The 17,785-nt window shown below is 40.2% G+C and overlaps 1 protein-coding gene across 1 annotated transcript in view; it reads left to right on the forward strand.

Moving 5' to 3' along the window:
- Positions 1–17,785, forward strand: part of LOC127434414 (centrosome and spindle pole-associated protein 1-like) — a 32,994-nt gene that overhangs the window by 7,140 nt on the left and 8,069 nt on the right. The window contains 12 exon segments of the mRNA XM_051687143.1: positions 2,062–2,141; positions 2,222–2,318; positions 2,421–2,478; positions 2,909–3,258; positions 3,364–3,482; positions 3,649–3,733; positions 4,334–4,445; positions 5,286–5,433; positions 13,229–13,315; positions 15,534–15,655; positions 15,757–15,906; positions 16,654–16,797. Of these exon segments, the coding sequence (XP_051543103.1) occupies positions 2,062–2,141; positions 2,222–2,318; positions 2,421–2,478; positions 2,909–3,258; positions 3,364–3,482; positions 3,649–3,733; positions 4,334–4,445; positions 5,286–5,433; positions 13,229–13,315; positions 15,534–15,655; positions 15,757–15,906; positions 16,654–16,797 (1,552 nt within the window).

Genomic DNA, 17,785 nt, shown 5'->3' on the forward strand with positions numbered 1-17,785 from the left:
ACGTGCCCAACCATCCCTGCCCCACGACCCATGCATGTTCGTTTTATAGGATTTTTCTTGTTATATTTGCATTTTTATTTTTTTTATTAATGTTGTTTACATAAAAGGTACTATAAGTAAACTCTTAATTGTGCTTTCATCTACCTGTAGAGTGTTGTATTCTTAGCTATGATTATCATATTCCACAGACATTTCCCCACAATCAGCACAGAAAATATAAGTTTGCAGAATCTGTGTGGGTCTCGTTATAATTTCATCATTTGCATTATAATTTTCCCCTTATTTCCCACTTAAAATTATCCTAGCACTTTTGAATCCAAGATAAAGATGGATTGAAGCACATCAGTAGTGAAATTGATATTTTATTTTGTCATTATGTCCCATCCAACTTTCTAAAATTGCTCATATTTGTGTTTTTTCCATATGATGTACTTGCAACCTTAAATACTTTAAGCTCTTTAAGATCCTTATGAGTTGAAATTGTTTTCTTTACCATTGTCATTATAACTTCTGTACTCACTGTATGTCCAAGCGCAGTGATGTGTCTGCAGAATACTCTCTTTGTACTGTGAATTAGATCTGTTAGAGTGCAATGCACGAATAACAATTTATACAACATAACTCATTAGATTACATTTTCAGTTCAGTACGTTAAATGAAACAGACCTACACTTTGTGCACAAAAGTATATAAAAAAAGGATTTGAACAACATACAGAAACGATAAATTAATCACTTGGGTAGATGACACATAATGAACTATCATGTTTCAGCTAAATGCTTCAAAATAGCTAGATTACAGTATATAACAGTAGTTTCAATAGAAAACGGGCTTAAATGTGTGCTTTTGAAGAAATGATTAACAAAGCTTTTTACAGATGATGATTTTCACAAGTGTTTGTAGAGGACATGGATATGACTGTCTCTATGTTTTGAACCAACTAAACCTGTGGGGGAAAAAGCTATCATCACCATAGAAACATGTAAATAAAAATAACTTCAACTGTTGAAGAGTCAAATAAAAAGTAGCAAAAGTAGAATGGTTGTACTCAGTTTTACATTTTGCATTTACAGTGCATACACTCGGTGTAGTCAGATGTAATCTCTGTTAAATTTGACTTCTTTCCTGCTAGATAGAGTTAATGAAGACATTCCAAGAGGAGAATAGACAACCTTGACAGTACTTCAACTCAAGTACTAATCTGCAATTAGATCAATTGGGGTTTAAAGACAGTCTTTCAGTGAAAATAAAACTGCAGTGAATCAAATAGCTTTAAATTACTCTAGCAGAAGCCTGTATTTAAAAACCCTCCTGACAATTTGTTGCCTTTTGAGTCTGCCTGTGGCTGAAAAAAAAATCGAAAGACGTGGTGGATTTCAGCCTTCATTTTTCTTTTTAGAGGGAAAGTTGACCCAAAAATAAACCCTTCTTCAATTTCCTTCATGTTTTCCCAACCCCATATGACTTTCTTCTGTTGAATACAAGTCAACACATGAAAAAAAAACTGCACTCAAACAATTTCATGGGGTAAACAAAAATAAAATATCATAAATACTCACACATGTAATTATATATATATATATAGGCAGAATGTTGGGGATTCACAGCCTCATTGACCATTAATTCTCATCTTTTTTCAATATAATAAATGTCCATGTTGACTGAGGCTGCCATATGGGTTTGGAACAACATGAGGGTGAGTAAATTATGACAGAATTGTCATTTTTGGGTGAACTAACCCTTTTCATACGTTTTGTTGGATTTAAATCTGTGTATTTGTGTCCAACAATGGCAGTCCAGGAAACGCTGAGTGTGTAGTTTGGAAAGTTAGATTGGCTTGATTTTTTTGCCCATTTTATCAGTGGGATTTTATTGATTGGTCTTGAGGCTCAAAGCATGTGATGGCTCTGCAGTCAGGCTCTTTAATCCACTGGAAATGTGATGTGAATGGTGTGGTTGTCTGGCCGGGCTGCAGAGATTGGGGTGTGTTTACTGTAAGACACTGGCTGGAGTTTTATAGTTTAGTTTTTATTTGTTTGCTTTTGTGTGATTTTTATGTAGTCTACATGCGCCAACCCCAGCACAGAGCAGATCTGTCAAGGAACAGAACATGGCTGAGTTTGCTACAGGACTCATAATTGGTAAGAGGAGTGTTGTGTCAAATCAAATTTTGTGTATGTGAAATATTTTTGCAATCTCTGACCTGTGATTGGCGTTTAAGGTGCTGCTGAAGGGGACGAGGCCTCTCGGAGGAGGAAGGAACTTTATAGAGAGGAGCTGCTGCAGCAAATAGCTGAACAACAGAAGAACAAAAGGAAGTAAGAACCATGTAATGTATTTGAAATACTGATTGTTGGTATTTGAATTAAGGTCTATAAGAGCTTAAATATTAATTTCACTGTCTACATTCAATCTTGCAGAGAGAAGGAGCTAGAGTTGAGAGTGGCTGCAACAGGCGCTGTAGATCCAGAAAAACAGGTTAAGATCCTCAGGCTTTTAGTCTCTTAAGGTTAATTTTTAATAAATTTGATGTGATTTTTAAATTAAATAACATTTTGATTTTATATATATATATATATACATTTACATGTGTGAGTGTTTATGATATAATTTTATTTTTGTTTACCCCATGAAATTTTTTGAGTGCAGTTTTCTTTCATGTGTTGACATTTTCCCTATTGAAAGTTTGGGTGAATAGATCATCTATCTACTTTTTTTCTTTGTTGTGCAAAATAAGCCAATACGTGCCATGACTTTTAAGGACATTTTCCCCTTATTTGAGATTCACCCAACATGGTGACACACTAGATGGCAGCACATTTTCTCTGCAGCCACAGCTGTGAAACAACTGCTTTGCTATTTAAAATGTATTTTTTTTTAAATAGTAATTTCACCTTGATTCCCACAGCCAGACCGAATCAAACAGTTTGGTGCCGTGACCCGGCAATATGGGGGCAAAAGAAGGGATGTGCCCTACAGGCCTGGACTGGCTCTGGAGGTCTTGCGGGCTGACTCTGCCAGGCAGCCCAAAAACGAGAAACTTCTACAAGCATCGGAGGAGAGAGTGCCCCCCGAAAGGCCTCGAGTCGCTTTTCAGGCCCCATCTTTAAACAACAGTACTGTTTTAGGCCAGCTGGCTAATGCCTCAGGCCCTGGCCTGGAGGTCGGAGCTGGGCTCGGGGTTAATGGTGGTGCCGCTGTTACTGAAGGCTATCACAGAAGCCTCTCAAGCACCCTGGGGGAGATAGTTGCCCCAAGGTTTGTGCATTTGGCGTTGTCTTACAGTTTGTTCAGTTGAATATAATTGCATCTCCAGTGCAGAATTTAAAATAAACCTTAGTTTATTTTATTCTATTATGTCAGAATTACAGATGTACATCCTCTGTTGGGTCCCACCCTCACTGACTCTTATCAAACGCCTCATGATAATGCATATTACTACTATGGAGCCAGAAATCCTCTGGATCCTAATCTGGCCTACTGTGAGTGTCCTAAAATCACTTTCATGTGAATGTATGGAGTTTATTGCTAATTAGAAGACTTTTCAGCTATTTGAGACATTCATTGTCAGCTCTAAAAAAAGAAAAGAAAAAAAACTGAACAATCAAAGCATCAAAACCTTCATCTTTGTCTGTTTGTATGTGTTAGATGGACCAACAGTTGGTCAGCAGTCACACATCCCTCCAGGAGCACATTGGCCCATCCTGCAGCCTTCCTCTGGAGGCCTCACACAGTAGGACCCTCTTTTGTCTGTGAATGTATTCTGTTATTTTACTTCAGTGTTTAATCATTCCAATTTCATGGGTATTGTAATATCATTAATGGGATAGTTCACCCAAAAATGAAAATGCAAAAATAATGATAGAACAGATTTGTAACAACATGACGGTATGACTTCATTCTGTTGAACTCAAATGGAGATGTATTAGCAGAATGTTAGCCTCAGTCACCATTTACTTTCATTGTATGGAAAAAAAGATAAGATTGAAATGAATGGTGACTGAGGCTAACATTCTCCCTAGCATCTTTTGTGTTAAATTCTGTTTAATTTATTTGAAACACAGTTTTTTTTCCCTACTTTAAAAGAAAAGATAACAGTAGGGGGCGCCAGTATCTTTGAGGAACAGACACTGCTGTTGCATTGCACTTGAGTTGAGATGTGGTGCTCTTTCGGGGTAGAATAGAGAACCTTGCATCACATTTAGAATCAAAAGACGTGTGCCATTTTATGTGCAATATCCCATTAACTTTTACTTATATTTCTTATAACATGCTATTAACCATTTTACAGCATTTTAATCAGAGGTACTCTCCAACATCTGTTTCTCCATAGAACGAGCAGTCAGGCTGGTATTACTCATTCAGGACCAGCATTCATTACACCAGAGAGGCTTCAGCAACCCCAGGGAAGTGCCCTTATCTACCAGGAAGCTCTTAAGCAGCAGGTAACCTTAGACCCATATACAATTATCATAAACAATGTACTTTTCTAGGGTTGCAAAGTCCACCGTGTTCCCCCAAACTGTTATGGTGGGTTAAATTTTTTTCCTGTGGTTTAAGGGTTAGACAGTTGCACAAATTAGATTTAAACGTAAGGATATTTGAGCAACCAACAGCCAGTTGAGCAAGTTTTGATTAGTCATTGGGCTGTCTTTGACACAGAGACCTGGCAACACCATTTGTGTCCAGTGTTTCCCATCAGACACATTCAGTCCAATTTAATAAGTCTGCAGTACACTCTCTTTCATGGCATTGGTTTAATGAAGTAACCCATTCATTCCAGTCTGAGGTTTGGTAGTTTAGTGGGATGCAGGATAATATCTTTATACCATAATGGCAGTGGACACAGATGAAGGGCTTCGAGGAGGACACATTTGATTATCCCCCTCTATTTCCCCAAGGAAATTTTATACCGAAAGATATGTAGCTTGAAAGATATTTGTGTAACTGGCTGGTTGCAAGATCATTGAGTCTGTAATAGTCTTTGCAATAGTTAGAAGAGTTTGAAGACAGAAGGTCTTGAATGCTAATCCGTATTGAGTTTACCAGGAACTTCAGCGGTTTGACAGGATGAGATCAGAGTGGAATCCTCTATTTCCCAAGGTAACAGGAATCTAGGGGCAGATCAGGGTTAGCTTACAGGGGAAATCTCAAAGATTGAACTTTCTTTATCTAAGTGCATTTAAAAGACTAATTACATCATGTTGAGCATACACGTTACGTTACTGCATTATGTTCTTATAATAACAGTGCAAATACCTGATATTAATTGTTCTGGAGCACAGATTCGTGAGCGACAGGAAAGACGGCATCGTGAGAAGGTGGAGAATAAGCTGTATGATGCTAAGATCGAGGTTGAGATGAAGGCTCACGAGCCCTGGGGAAGAGCTGGAGGAGGAGCCCCTCTCAGGGACGATCAAGGAAACCTCATCAGTATGCATTCAGAGTTCACTTCACTCAAACAACTCCCTGTTTAGTCAGCTGCAATCACTGCAGTTTAATAAAGCCTTAATTAGTGTAATCCATAACTGTCATAATGCAAGTGATTGCTGGTCTCACAGTCCCTTTAAGGCAAGTCAGTTCACTTGGCAGACATCTTGGTAATGTCCCTTATTTTCCATGTAGGCAACAGGTATACGCAATGGAGCAGAGGTGGGTAGATTAGACATAAATTTTACACAAGTAAAAGTTCAATTACTTAAAAAAAAAAAAAATTACTAAAGTAGAAGTAAAAGTAATAATGTTAAAAATTACTTAAAGTATCCAATAAAAAGAATACTCAAGTAGTGAGTAACTAGTTACTTTCACATAAAACGTAATGGATGTTTACTTTCCTATATTCCAGTACATGATACACATTTAACATGCATTACAGAATGATGATTAATAATAATAATAATAATGCTATTAATATTATCATTCACCACCATGTTGTTCCAAACCCATATGACTTCTTTCTTCCACGCATCAAATTAAAGGGATAGTTCATAAAAAAATTAAAATTCTCATTTTCTCACCGTCATGCCATTCCAGATGTGTATGATTTTCTTTCTTCTGTAGAACACAAATGAAGATTTTTAGAAGAATATCTCAGCTCTGTTGGTCCATATAATGCAAGTGAATGGTGATCAGAACTTTGAAACTCCAAAATACACAGAGGTAGCATAAAAGTAATTCATAAGTGATTTTCAGAAGCAATATGATAAGTGTGGGTGAGAAACGGATAAACACCTATAACTTTATATATTATAAAGTCCTTTTTTTACTCTTAATTCTCCTCCCTGCCCAGTAGGTGGTGATATGCACAAATAAAACACAAGAAGAACAATGTGAAAGCAGAGATTTATAAGTAAAAAATTATTTAAATATTGATCTGTTTCTCACCCACACTTATCATATTGCTTCTGAAGACAGATTGAACCAGTGTCATTTGAATTCCTTTAATGCTGCCTTTTTATGTGCTTTCTGAGCTTCAAAGTTTTAGTACCCATTCACTTGCATTCTAGTATAAACTAACAGAGCTGAGATATTCTTCTAAAAATCTTTGTGTTCAGCAGAAGAATTAAAAAATTCACACCTGGGATGGCATTAGGATGAGTAAATTATGTGAGAATTTTCAATTTTGGAAAAATTATTCCTATAAGGAGATGTTAGACAGAATGCTAACTTAAATCATCATTTACTTTCACTGCATTTTTTCCCCCCTCAATATTTTGAAAGGGAATGGTGACTGAGGATGTCAGTCCCTAACATTCTGTCAAACATCTTTTGGGTTCCACAGAATACAAAAAGTTTCACAGGGTTGGAAGAACATGAGGGTGGGGAAATTATGATATAATATGAATTAAAGGCTGAACTATCACTTTAAGGATGCTTCTCAGATTTGGATGAATCTGTCAATTAGAAGAGAAGTTTGGAAACCTTTTTCTAGTAATTATTACGGTGAAAAATGTGAACAATATCACACAGTCCCAAGTTATATATATAATACTTAATTATACACTGCAGCAAGATCATGCTTTATTCATGCCTTCTGTCATTATTTCACAGTTTTTTACATCCTATGTGAATTTAGTTCAGTGAAGGTCCAGCATTTTCAGTGTAGAAAGAATTTAGATAATTAGTTCTGTACACTAAGGGTAAACTGCACCGTATCTCTGTTTGGAAATGCTCACAATTGCGATAGGCAGGGCAAAACATTTGCACTTAACGCAGATGTTTACAAGGATTTATACTGTAGGTACTGATATATTGCAGCACTGAAATAAAAATGCAGACTTAGAAACTTAGGTCATAAAAGCTCACAGTTAAGATTCACGCTGAAAATGAATGAGTATCACCATGACGCAGACAAGCCCACATTGTCACAATCTCTAAAACGTACCTCACCGTATTTTCTTTAGTTGGAGCTGCTATTTTAATCTTCAAATACAGTTGAAGTCAGAAGTTTTCATACACCTTAGCCAAATACATTTAGTTTTTCACAAGTTCTGACATTTAATTGTAGAAAACATTGCCTGTCTTAGGTCAGTTAGGATCACTTCTTTATTTTAAGAATGTGAAATGTCAGGATAATAGTAGAGAGAATGATTTATTTCAGCTTTTATTTCTTTCATTACATTCCCAGTGGGTAAGAAGTTTACATACACTTTGTTAGTATTTGGTAGCATTGCCTTTTAAATAGCTTAACTTGGGTCAAACAGTTTGGGTAGCCTTCCACAAGCTTCTCACAATAAGTTGCTGGAATTTTGGCCCATTCCTCTAGACAGAACTGGTGTAACTGAGTCAGGTTTTTAGGCCTCCTTGCTCGCACATGCTTTTTCAGTTCTGCCCACAGATTTTCTGTTGGATTAAGGTCAGGGCTTTGTGATTGCCACTCCAATATCTTGACTTTGTTGTCATTACGCCATTTTGCCACAACTTTGGAGGTATGCTTGGGGTCATTGTCCATTTGGAAGACCCATTTGGGACCGAGCTTTAACTTCCTGGCTGATGTCTTGATGTTGCTTCAATATATCCACAAAATTTTCCTTCATCATGATTCCATCTATTTTTTTTAAGTGCACCAGTCCTCCTGCAGCAAAGTACCCCCACAACATGATGCTGCCACCCCCATGCTTCACGGTTGGGATGGTATTCTTCAGCTTGCAAGCCTCACCCTTTTTCCTCCAAACATAATGATGGTCATTATGGCCAAATGGTTCAATTTTTTTTTCATTTGACTAGAGGACATTTCTCCAAAAAGTAAGATCTTTGTCCCTATGTGCACTTGCAAACTGTAGTCTGGATTTTTTATGGCAGTTTTGGAGCAGTGGCTTCTTCCTTGCTGAGCAGCATTTCAGGTTATGTTGATATAGGACTTGTTTTACTATGGATATAGATACTTTTCTACCTGTTTCCACCAGCATCTTCACAAGGCCCTTTGCTGTTGTTCTGGGATTGATTTGCACTTTTCGCACCAAACTACGTTCATCTCTAGGAGACAGAATGCGTCTCCTTCCTGAGCGGTATGATGGCTGCGTGGTCCCATGGTGTTTATACTTGCGTACTATTGATTGTACAGATGAATGTGGTACCTTCAGGTGTATGGAAATTGCTCCCAAGGATGAACCAGAATTGTGGAGGTCCACAAATGTATTTATTTTTTTCTGAGGTCTTGGCTGATTTCTTTTGATTTTCCCATGATGTCAAGAAAAGAGGCACTGAGTTTGAAGGTAGGCCTTAAAATACATCCACAGGTACACATCCAATTCAGTACACCTCCTATCAGAAGCTAATTGGCTAATTGTCTAAAGGCTTGACATCATTTTCTGGAATTTTCCAAGCTGTTTAAAGGCACAGTTAACTTAATGTATGTAAACTTCTGACCCACTGGAATTGTGATATAGTCAATTAAAAGTGAAACAATCTGTCTGTAAACAATTGTTGGAAAAATTACTCGTGTAATGCACAAAGTAGATGTCCTAAACGACTTGCCAAAACCATAGTTTGCTAATATCAGATCTGTGGAGTGGTTAAAAAATTAGTTTTAACTAAGTGTGACTTCAACCTAAGTGTATGTAAACTTCTGACTTCAACTGTATATCCTTTTCTTGGTGTAAAATGAAGACATTGTGTGGAGTGAAGAAATGTTTGTTTTGGGCGCTTGCTGCTGTAGTGTTGAACGCAACTCGAGTGACAGCGTGCAGCTGTGAAGTTCCACTCTAGTAAGAGTCCCATTCAAATATCTCAATAAATTACGCATTTATTAACACTTATTAAATTAAAACCAGTAATGTAATGACAGGAATGCTACCAGTTGTAACAAAGTAAAAGTACTTTTTTCATCAGAAATTTATTTGAGTAAGAGTGAAAAGGACCCACTATGAAACATACTCCTAAAAGTAAATTGTTTCCAAAAAGTTACTCAAGTAAATGTAACGGAGTAAATGTAGTGCGTTACTACCCACCTCTGCAATGGGGAAAGCACAGAATCTTAAAAACTTTCGTCAAGATTATCTTTCAGTACAGTTTAAATCAGCAATGAAGTCTGACAACAGTGGTTGTGACGAGGAGGAGGGCGTGGCCGGGCTGTGATTGAGCACGGCCTGTGCTGAATCAGCTGATCAGCGAGAGTGCGAGATAAGGGGCAGCTGGAGATGCCGGTTGAGGAGAGAGAGACGCACGTTTATGTTGGTTTTAAGTTTAGTTTGACATTAAAACTTTGTTTACTGTTCAGCCAGTTCCCGCCGCCTCCTTGCCCATCCTTATACTGTTACAGTGGTGCCAAGGAGGAGGGATGCGCTGTCGCGGAGTTCTCGCCACTGCCATCCGCCAGGGGAGCAGCCATAGCCGTCTGCCTAGGGATGGAGGGGTCGCTACCTGCCGCCGAGTTTTACTTGTAACAGATGCTTACAAATAAAATGATAAAGAAACAAATATAAAATACATAGAGCCTAAGAGGAGGTTAAATAACACCAAAGATACACCACACTCCCCATAAAAGAAAATTAAATCTCAGCAGGACCGATACCAATAGCCAAGTGCCGGAGGAACCGCCGGAGGGGCCGGAGGGCTCGCTGCCGTCTGCCTGGGGAGGTGCGAGCTGGTGTCCGCGAGTGGTTGAGGACCGGGCGACAGCGTGTCCGGGAGCCAGCGACCAAGTTCTTCTCTCTCTTCTCTCTCTCTCTGTGTGTCTCCGCTCACCTTTCCCTCTCCCCACGCCTCTCCTCATCTCTCCCAGGGCTCCAGAAAGGTGGGGAAGACCTGCCGGCAGGCAAGGCCAGAAAGGCAACGCCCCTGCTCCAGGAAGGGAGGGGAGGGGAGTGCGTCATGCCAGGGGTTTCCCCGACCTGAGTCGGATGTAGGAGGAGTGTGATTAGGAGGAGGGCGGTGCCGGGCCATGAAGACACACGGCCAGCCCTGAACTGGGCTAATCAGCCGGGAGGGGGATAAAGACGAGCCGGAAGTGCCAGTTCGAGAGAGAGAGACGGACGTGGCCACGCTGCATGTTTGTTTTTTGTTTTGTTTTTTTTATCCCCTTTTTTTCACAATTTGGAATGCCCAATTCCCAATACTTAGTAGGTCCTCATGGTGGTACTCACCTCAATCCGGGTGGTGGAGGACAAGTCTCAGTTGCCTCCGTTTCTGGGACAGTCAATCCGCGCATCTTATCACGTGGCTCATTGTGCATGACACCACGGAGACTCCGCATGTGGAGGCTCATGCTACACTCCGCAATCCACGCACAACTTGCCATGCACCCCATTGAGAACGAGAACCACTAATCGTGACCACGAGGAGGTTACCCCATGTGACTCTACCCTCCCTAGCAACTGGGCCAATTTGGTTGTTTAGGAGACCTGGCTGGAGTCACTCAGCATGCCCTGGATTCGAACTCCCGACTCCAGAGGTGGTAGTCAGCGTCAATACTCGCTGAGCTACCCAGACCCCTGTTTATGTTAGTTTTAAGTTAAGTTTGACATTAAAACTTTGTTTACTGTTCAGCCGGTTCCCGCCTCCTCCTGTCCCATCCTTATACTGTTACAGTGGTGCCGAAACCCGGGAAGGAGGAGGGATGCGCTGTCGCGGAGTCCTCGCCGCTGCCATCCGCCAGGGGAGCAGCCACGGCCGTCTGCCTGGGGACGGAGGGGTCCCTGCCGGCCGCAGAGAGCCGGAGGAACCGTGGCCGTCTGCCGAGAAGGGGAGAAGCGGTTCTGTCTGCAAGGGGCTGGAGGACTTGCTGCCGTCTGCCTGGGGAGGTGCGAGCTGCCGTCCGCGACAGCACGTCCGGGAGCCGGCAAGCAAGTTCTTCTCTCTGTGTGTCTCCCCTTGCCTTTCCCTCTCCCCACGCCTCCCCTTGTCTCTCCCCCCAGGTTCATAGGAGGCGGGGTGGGCCACCGGCTGACAGAATGGCCGGGAGGGCAGTGTGCCCCCCCAGAGATGGGGAAGCCGGAGATGCCGGTTGGGGAGAGAGAGACGCACATGGCTGCGTTGCATGTTTGTCTGTGTTTATGTTGTTTTTTGATGAGTTTTTCATTAAACTTTTATGTTGACTGTTCAGCTGGTTTCCGCCGCCTTCTTGCCCATCCTTATACTGTTACAGTGGAATAATACATTTTACTTTATATCAAGCTAAAAAAATCTGTTAATATATGAATATATACACCGATCAGCCACAACATTAAAACCACCTGCCTGTAAGTCCCCCTCGTGCCACCAAAACAGCTCTGACCCATCGAGGAATGGACGCCACAAGACCTCTGAAGGTGTCCTGTGGTATCTGGCACCAAGACATTAGCAGTAGATCCTGTAGTCCTGTAAGTTGCGAGGTGGGGCCTCCATTGATTGGACTTGTTGGTCCAGCACATTCCCATAGATGCTCAATCATATTGAGATCTGGGGACATTGGGGCCCAATCAACACCTAGAACTCTGTCATGTTCCTCAAACTATTCCTGAACAATTTTTGCAGGGTGGCAGGGCACATTATCCTGCTGAAAGAGGCCACTGCCATCAGGGAATACCGTTGCCATGAAGGGGTGTACATGGTCTGCAACAATCTTTAGGTATGTGTCAAAGTAACATCCACATGAATCCCAGGACCTAAGGTTTCCCAGCAGAACGTTACCCAGAGCATCACACTGCCTCTGCCGGCCTGCCCTCTTCCCATGGTGCATCCTGCTGCCATCTCTTCCCCAGGTAAACAATGCACACGCACCCGGCCGTCTACATGATGTAAAAGAAAATGTGATTCATCAGACAAGGCCACCTTCTTCCTCCATGGTCCAGTTCTGATGCTCACATGCCCATTGAAGATACTTTCGGTAGTGGACAGAGGTCATCATGGGCACTTTGACCGGTCTGCGGCTACGCAGCCTCATACGCAGCAAGCTGTGATGCACTGTGTGTTCTGATACCTTTCTATCATGGCCAGCATTAAGTTTTTCAGCAATTCGTGCTACAGTTGCTGTTCTGTGGGATCGGACCAGATGGGCTAGCCATCGCTCCCCACACACATCAATGAGCCTTGGGCGCCCACAACCCTGTTGCTGGTTCACCGGTTGTCCTTCCTTGGACCACTTTTGATAGGTACTAACCACAAGCCATTTTGGAGATGCTTTAACCCAGTCGTCTAGCCATCACAATTTGGCCCTTGTCAAAATCACTTAGATCCTTACGCTTGCCCATTTTCCCTGCTTCCAACACACGAAATTCCAGATCTGACTGTTCACTCGCTGCCTAATATATCCCACCCCTTGACAGGTGCCATTGTAACGAGATAATCAATGTTATTCACTTCACCTGTCAGTGGTTTTAATGTTATGGCTGATCAGTGTTTTTTCAGGCTGGTCCAGCTAATGCGTGTTTGAGAGTAAAAAAACAGGCAATGTCTCTAGGTGTTTGACATGAAATGTGGGACTTCATTACCACAGTCACCATATTAAGCATTACAATTTCTCTCATTCATTTTAGCATGATCTTATCTCCTCCTTATACTGTCTTTGCTGTTAGTGACAGTATAACAAAAAATATTTTGAGTTTTATAACTTGTGTAAATGACAGTCTTGCCACTTATAGTTCCTCTGTGGTGTCAGTGACTTTTCACACACATTTATAGGCATGACGCTTATACTTGAAGTTCACATGCTGTTGGTTGAAAGATGTTGCATTGGTTTTTAATTGAAAATTCTTTATGGAGAGTATGTGGTATGATTATGTGATGTGATGTTGTGTTTCTGTGTTAACAGGTGATTTGAAACGAATGCATAAAAGAAACATGGAAGCCTATGATTCTGGAGGCAGAGGAGTCCGGAATCCGATCGCTTCAAAGCCAGGTGACAAACTCTTCCTCAATGCATCAAGTAACCCTGACCACATATTTACAATGTGGTTAACATTCATAAAGCCTATTTAAGTAAAGGAAAGTTTGAGTGAATAGAACGTGTAAATATTATCGAAATTATATAGATTTAACATGTTAATTCAGTGTGATTTTAACTGTAAAAAAACCCCCAGAAAAACACAATTAATAATGTCCCCTGACTGTAATAAGGAATATTCCTACCATCTGAGCTTGAAGTACCACCTGTTTTCAGCAGGGGGCAGTATGTGAAACTCCAGCTGTATAGGCAATGCGCAGCTGTATAGACAACAAACCGCAAGATAAGAATATTGTCTTGTGTTTGAAAAGAAACACAGCTGGATGAAGCGCAATTCCGAATGCAGGGAAGTTTCAAACTATGTATAACTTGAAACAGCAACCTAAAAACACTGTGTTTGATGCAACGCAGCCGAAGTGAAATGCTCCAAAATCATCCTGTGTACATTGATGCATCCATAAAAAAGCCCTTATAATAAATCTATCTTGGATAATTTACAAATTAATTTGCTAAATAAATTGCTGTGACTGTAGGCCAATGATAGGCTTAGATTCAATGAGATGGAAATTAACAATACTGTATGTTGTCTGCTAAAGCCACTTTTTGTATTGTCTTATCAATGTTTTATTTGTCTGCCACAATAATGTATTGCATTTAAATTTTCTTAATTTCATTGGTGGCTAAAAGTTTGGAATAATGTACAGATTGTGCTGTTTCAGAAGGAAATTGGTACTTTAATTCACCAAAGTGGCATTCAACTGATCAAGTATAGTCAGGACATTAATGATGTAAAAAAAAAACAGCACCATCACTATTTGGAAAAAAAAGTTATTTTTGATCAAATCTAGACAGGCCCCATTTCCAGCAGCCATCACTCCAACACCTTATCCTTGAGTAATCGTGCTAAATTGCTAATTTGGTACTTGAAAATCACTTGCCATTATATCAAACACTGCTGAAAGCTACATTGTCTTTGTGTTTGTTTTTGAGTTGCCACAGTATGCAATAGACTGGCATGTCTAAAGGTCAATATTAGGTCAAAAATGGCAAAAAAGAAATGTCTTTCTCTAGAAACTCGTCAATCATTGTTTTGAGGAATGAAGGCTATACAATGCCAAAACAAACTGAAGAGTTCATACAAAGGTGTACCCTACAGTCTTCAAAGACAAAGGACAGCTGGCTCTAACAAGGACAGAAAGAGATGTGGAAGGCCCAGATGTACAACTAAACAAGAGGATAAGTACATCAGAGTCTCTAGTATGAGAAATAGACGCCTCACATGTCCTCAGCTGACAGCTTCTTTAAATTCTACCCGCTCAACACCAGTTTCATGCACAACAGTAAAGAGAAGACTCAGGGGTGCAGGCCTTATGGGAAGAATTGCAAAGAAACAGCCACTTTTGAAACAGAAATACATTAGAGTAAAGAAAAGGTTGGAGTGTGCAAAGAAGAGTGTGATGGATCTTAACTCCATTGAGCTTTTGTGGGATCAGCTAGACTGTAAGGTTCGTGAGAAGTGCCCGACAAGACCGCCACATCTATGGCAAGTACTGCAGAAAGCACGGGGTGAAATGTCACCCGAGTATCTGGACAAACTGACAGCTAGAATGCCAAGGAACTGCAAAGCTGTCATAGCTGCACGTGGAGGATTTTTTTTTGATGAGAACTCTGAAATAGTTAAAGAATTTTTTTCAAATCATTATAGTAATTTTTCATGTTATTAATGTCCTGACTATACATTGTGATCAGCTGAATGCCACTTTGGTGAATAAAAGTACCAATTTCTTTCAATAAGAGCAAAATCTGTACATTATTCCAAACTTTTGGTCGCCAGTGTATTATATTTATAATTTATATTAGACTTAATATTATTTAAAGATAACTATTTATAATTATTTAATCATCATATATTGAATTATTTTCATTTCAAGGCCTTTCTCAGCAAAAATGTATGTAGCCTATGTGACTTCATTAGATTCATTAATTTGCATATCATGTCAATAATTCGATTTAAAATTTTAATCGATTGACAGCCCTATTAAAGTCCATTAAGCTAAATTCTGTCTGAGGGGGTCCCAATGTTCTGAAAAGGTTAACAATGTCTTAAGAGGATTGGGGATTCCACCATAAACCGTTTCAAACTAACCCATTCAAGTACTCTCTGCCTCTATAGAGCCTGAAGGTTTCCCTTCTAATCAGCCATCTATGCATGCACGGGGCAACCTTTTCAGTGAACTGCCCACTCCACAGCAGCTACATGACCAGGAAATATACAAGGACTGTTTGAAACAACAGGTATGGACTCACTTGCCTCTTTAAATCGGCTTTTGTTTCGTAGTCTATGCTTTTGACCTGACATCTCACTCAGTCTTTTTGTAATTTTTTGGGATGAACAGATCGAGGAAAAGAGGAGAAAAGAGGCAGAAGAGCGGGAGCGGCAGAGACTTGAGGAGGAGAATGAAGAGAGAAGACTAGTCGAACAGCGAGCTCGGATCCAGAGGGAGTATGAGGAAGAGCAGGAGAGGAAACGGCAAAAGGAGAAAGAGGTACTTTATTAGCAGTTATATCATCTGAATCCTGAACGTAACATTGTTTTTGATTTGGCCAGATTTTGTGTCGCACTGGATAGCCGCCCCCGCTCACTGTGTAATCTCATTGGTAACAAAATCCTGATCCACATAACTGTATATTAAACATCAAAAATGTTTTGATTGGGGCCTGGGTAGCTCAGTGGTAAAATACGCTGGGTACCACCCCTGGAGTTCGCTAGTTCGAATCCCAGGGCATGCTGAATGACTCCAGCCAGGTCTCCTAAGCGACCAAATTTGCCCGGTTGCTAGGGAGGGTAGAGTCACATGGGGTAACCTCCTTGTGGTCGCTATAATGTGGTTAGTTCTCGGTGAGGCACGTGGTGAGTTGAGCGTGGTTGCCGCGGTGGGTGGCGTGAAGCCTCCACACGCGCTATGTGTCCGTGGCAACGCGCCCAACAAGCCACGTGATAAGATGCACGGGTTGACGGTCTCAGATGCGGAGGCAACTGGGATTCGTCCTCCGCCACCCGGAATCTGAGGCGAATCACTACGTGACCACGTGGACTTAAAAAAAGCACATTGGTTATTGGGCATTCCAAATTGGGAGAAAAATGAAAAAAATAAAAATAATAATAATGTTTTGATTGGCAGTGATTTCTGTGATGGAGCACAACATTTTCGAGCTCTGTATGGATAGACAAATTACTTTGCTGGAAACTTGTCTTGTCACATCTTGTCACGCATTTTTCACTTATTTTATAGCAAAATGCCAAAAACGAAGAGCTGATCAGACAAGCTGAAGAGCGCCAAAAAGAAGCCGAGAAAAAGAGAAAAGAAGCAGAGGAGAGAGAGAACGAGACCCTGAGGAAGAGACTTGAGAGAGAGAAGCAGACACATCTGAAAGAGGTAAAGGGTGTACACTATCATATCTACAGTGGAACTTTTACAATTGTTCATAAGCACATACAAAGAGATTGTAAATCACACAGCAGACTTGCCATGTCCGCTTATAAGCAATTTTTCAAAAACATTGAAATGAAGAACATTGAAATCGCTTATAAATATGGGCAGTTGTGGTTTAATTGTTTTTTTTTTTTTGGCAATATTTCCAGAATACGGTCACGTACAGTGTTAATTTTTCTTAAAACTCTTTTGATGAAAATATCCTTTAAAATTAGTAAAAATGTCACCATGTAATATTCATTCATTTGAGTCAGTTTTACTCTGACTAAAATGGCATATAATTTTAGTCAATGAAAAGAATACCTTTTTGAGTTGATAAAGTGCAAGATGACAAAAATGTGGTTCAAACTGTAACCGACCAAACTTTATTAAAAAAAAAAAAAAAAAATTATAAACATTTTCTTAATTTAAACATGTATCAAACATATAAAACATAGATTACACACAACACACTGTACAACTGCCCTTGTGAAAACCTGAGCTCCTGAAATAATAGCATTAGGCCTATAATGAATATACTGAAGTATTAGCTACTCTTTAGAAGTTATTCTACTGTATTCTTTATGCTTTAGGGACTGTTATTAATTTCCGTGTTTAGCCAGTTTCTAATATTACACTGCGTGCAGCGTGTTTTCATGGAAACAGGATATTCTCAACGCAAGTTACGCAACTCAAGTTATGCATATTATAACTAGCATGTAAGTTAGTTCAAATTCACCTGTTCATCCGCTTCGCTGTCTGTGCAGATGTCATTTGTAATATTACATATACTGTATGTTGTTGATATAGTGAATAATCTTGTGTAAATAGGATGCATCTGAGTGAGGTAATTAACACGTTTTAAAGAGGTTCATTTTGCTGGTGTTCAGCACGTTTTACTCACACAGCTTAAGTGGGGAAATCCCTAACATACTGGATCATTGGATTAGAT

This window comes from Myxocyprinus asiaticus, chromosome 44 (genome assembly GCF_019703515.2).
Source record: "Myxocyprinus asiaticus isolate MX2 ecotype Aquarium Trade chromosome 44, UBuf_Myxa_2, whole genome shotgun sequence".
In the NCBI taxonomy this organism is placed as follows: domain Eukaryota; kingdom Metazoa; phylum Chordata; class Actinopteri; order Cypriniformes; family Catostomidae; genus Myxocyprinus; species Myxocyprinus asiaticus.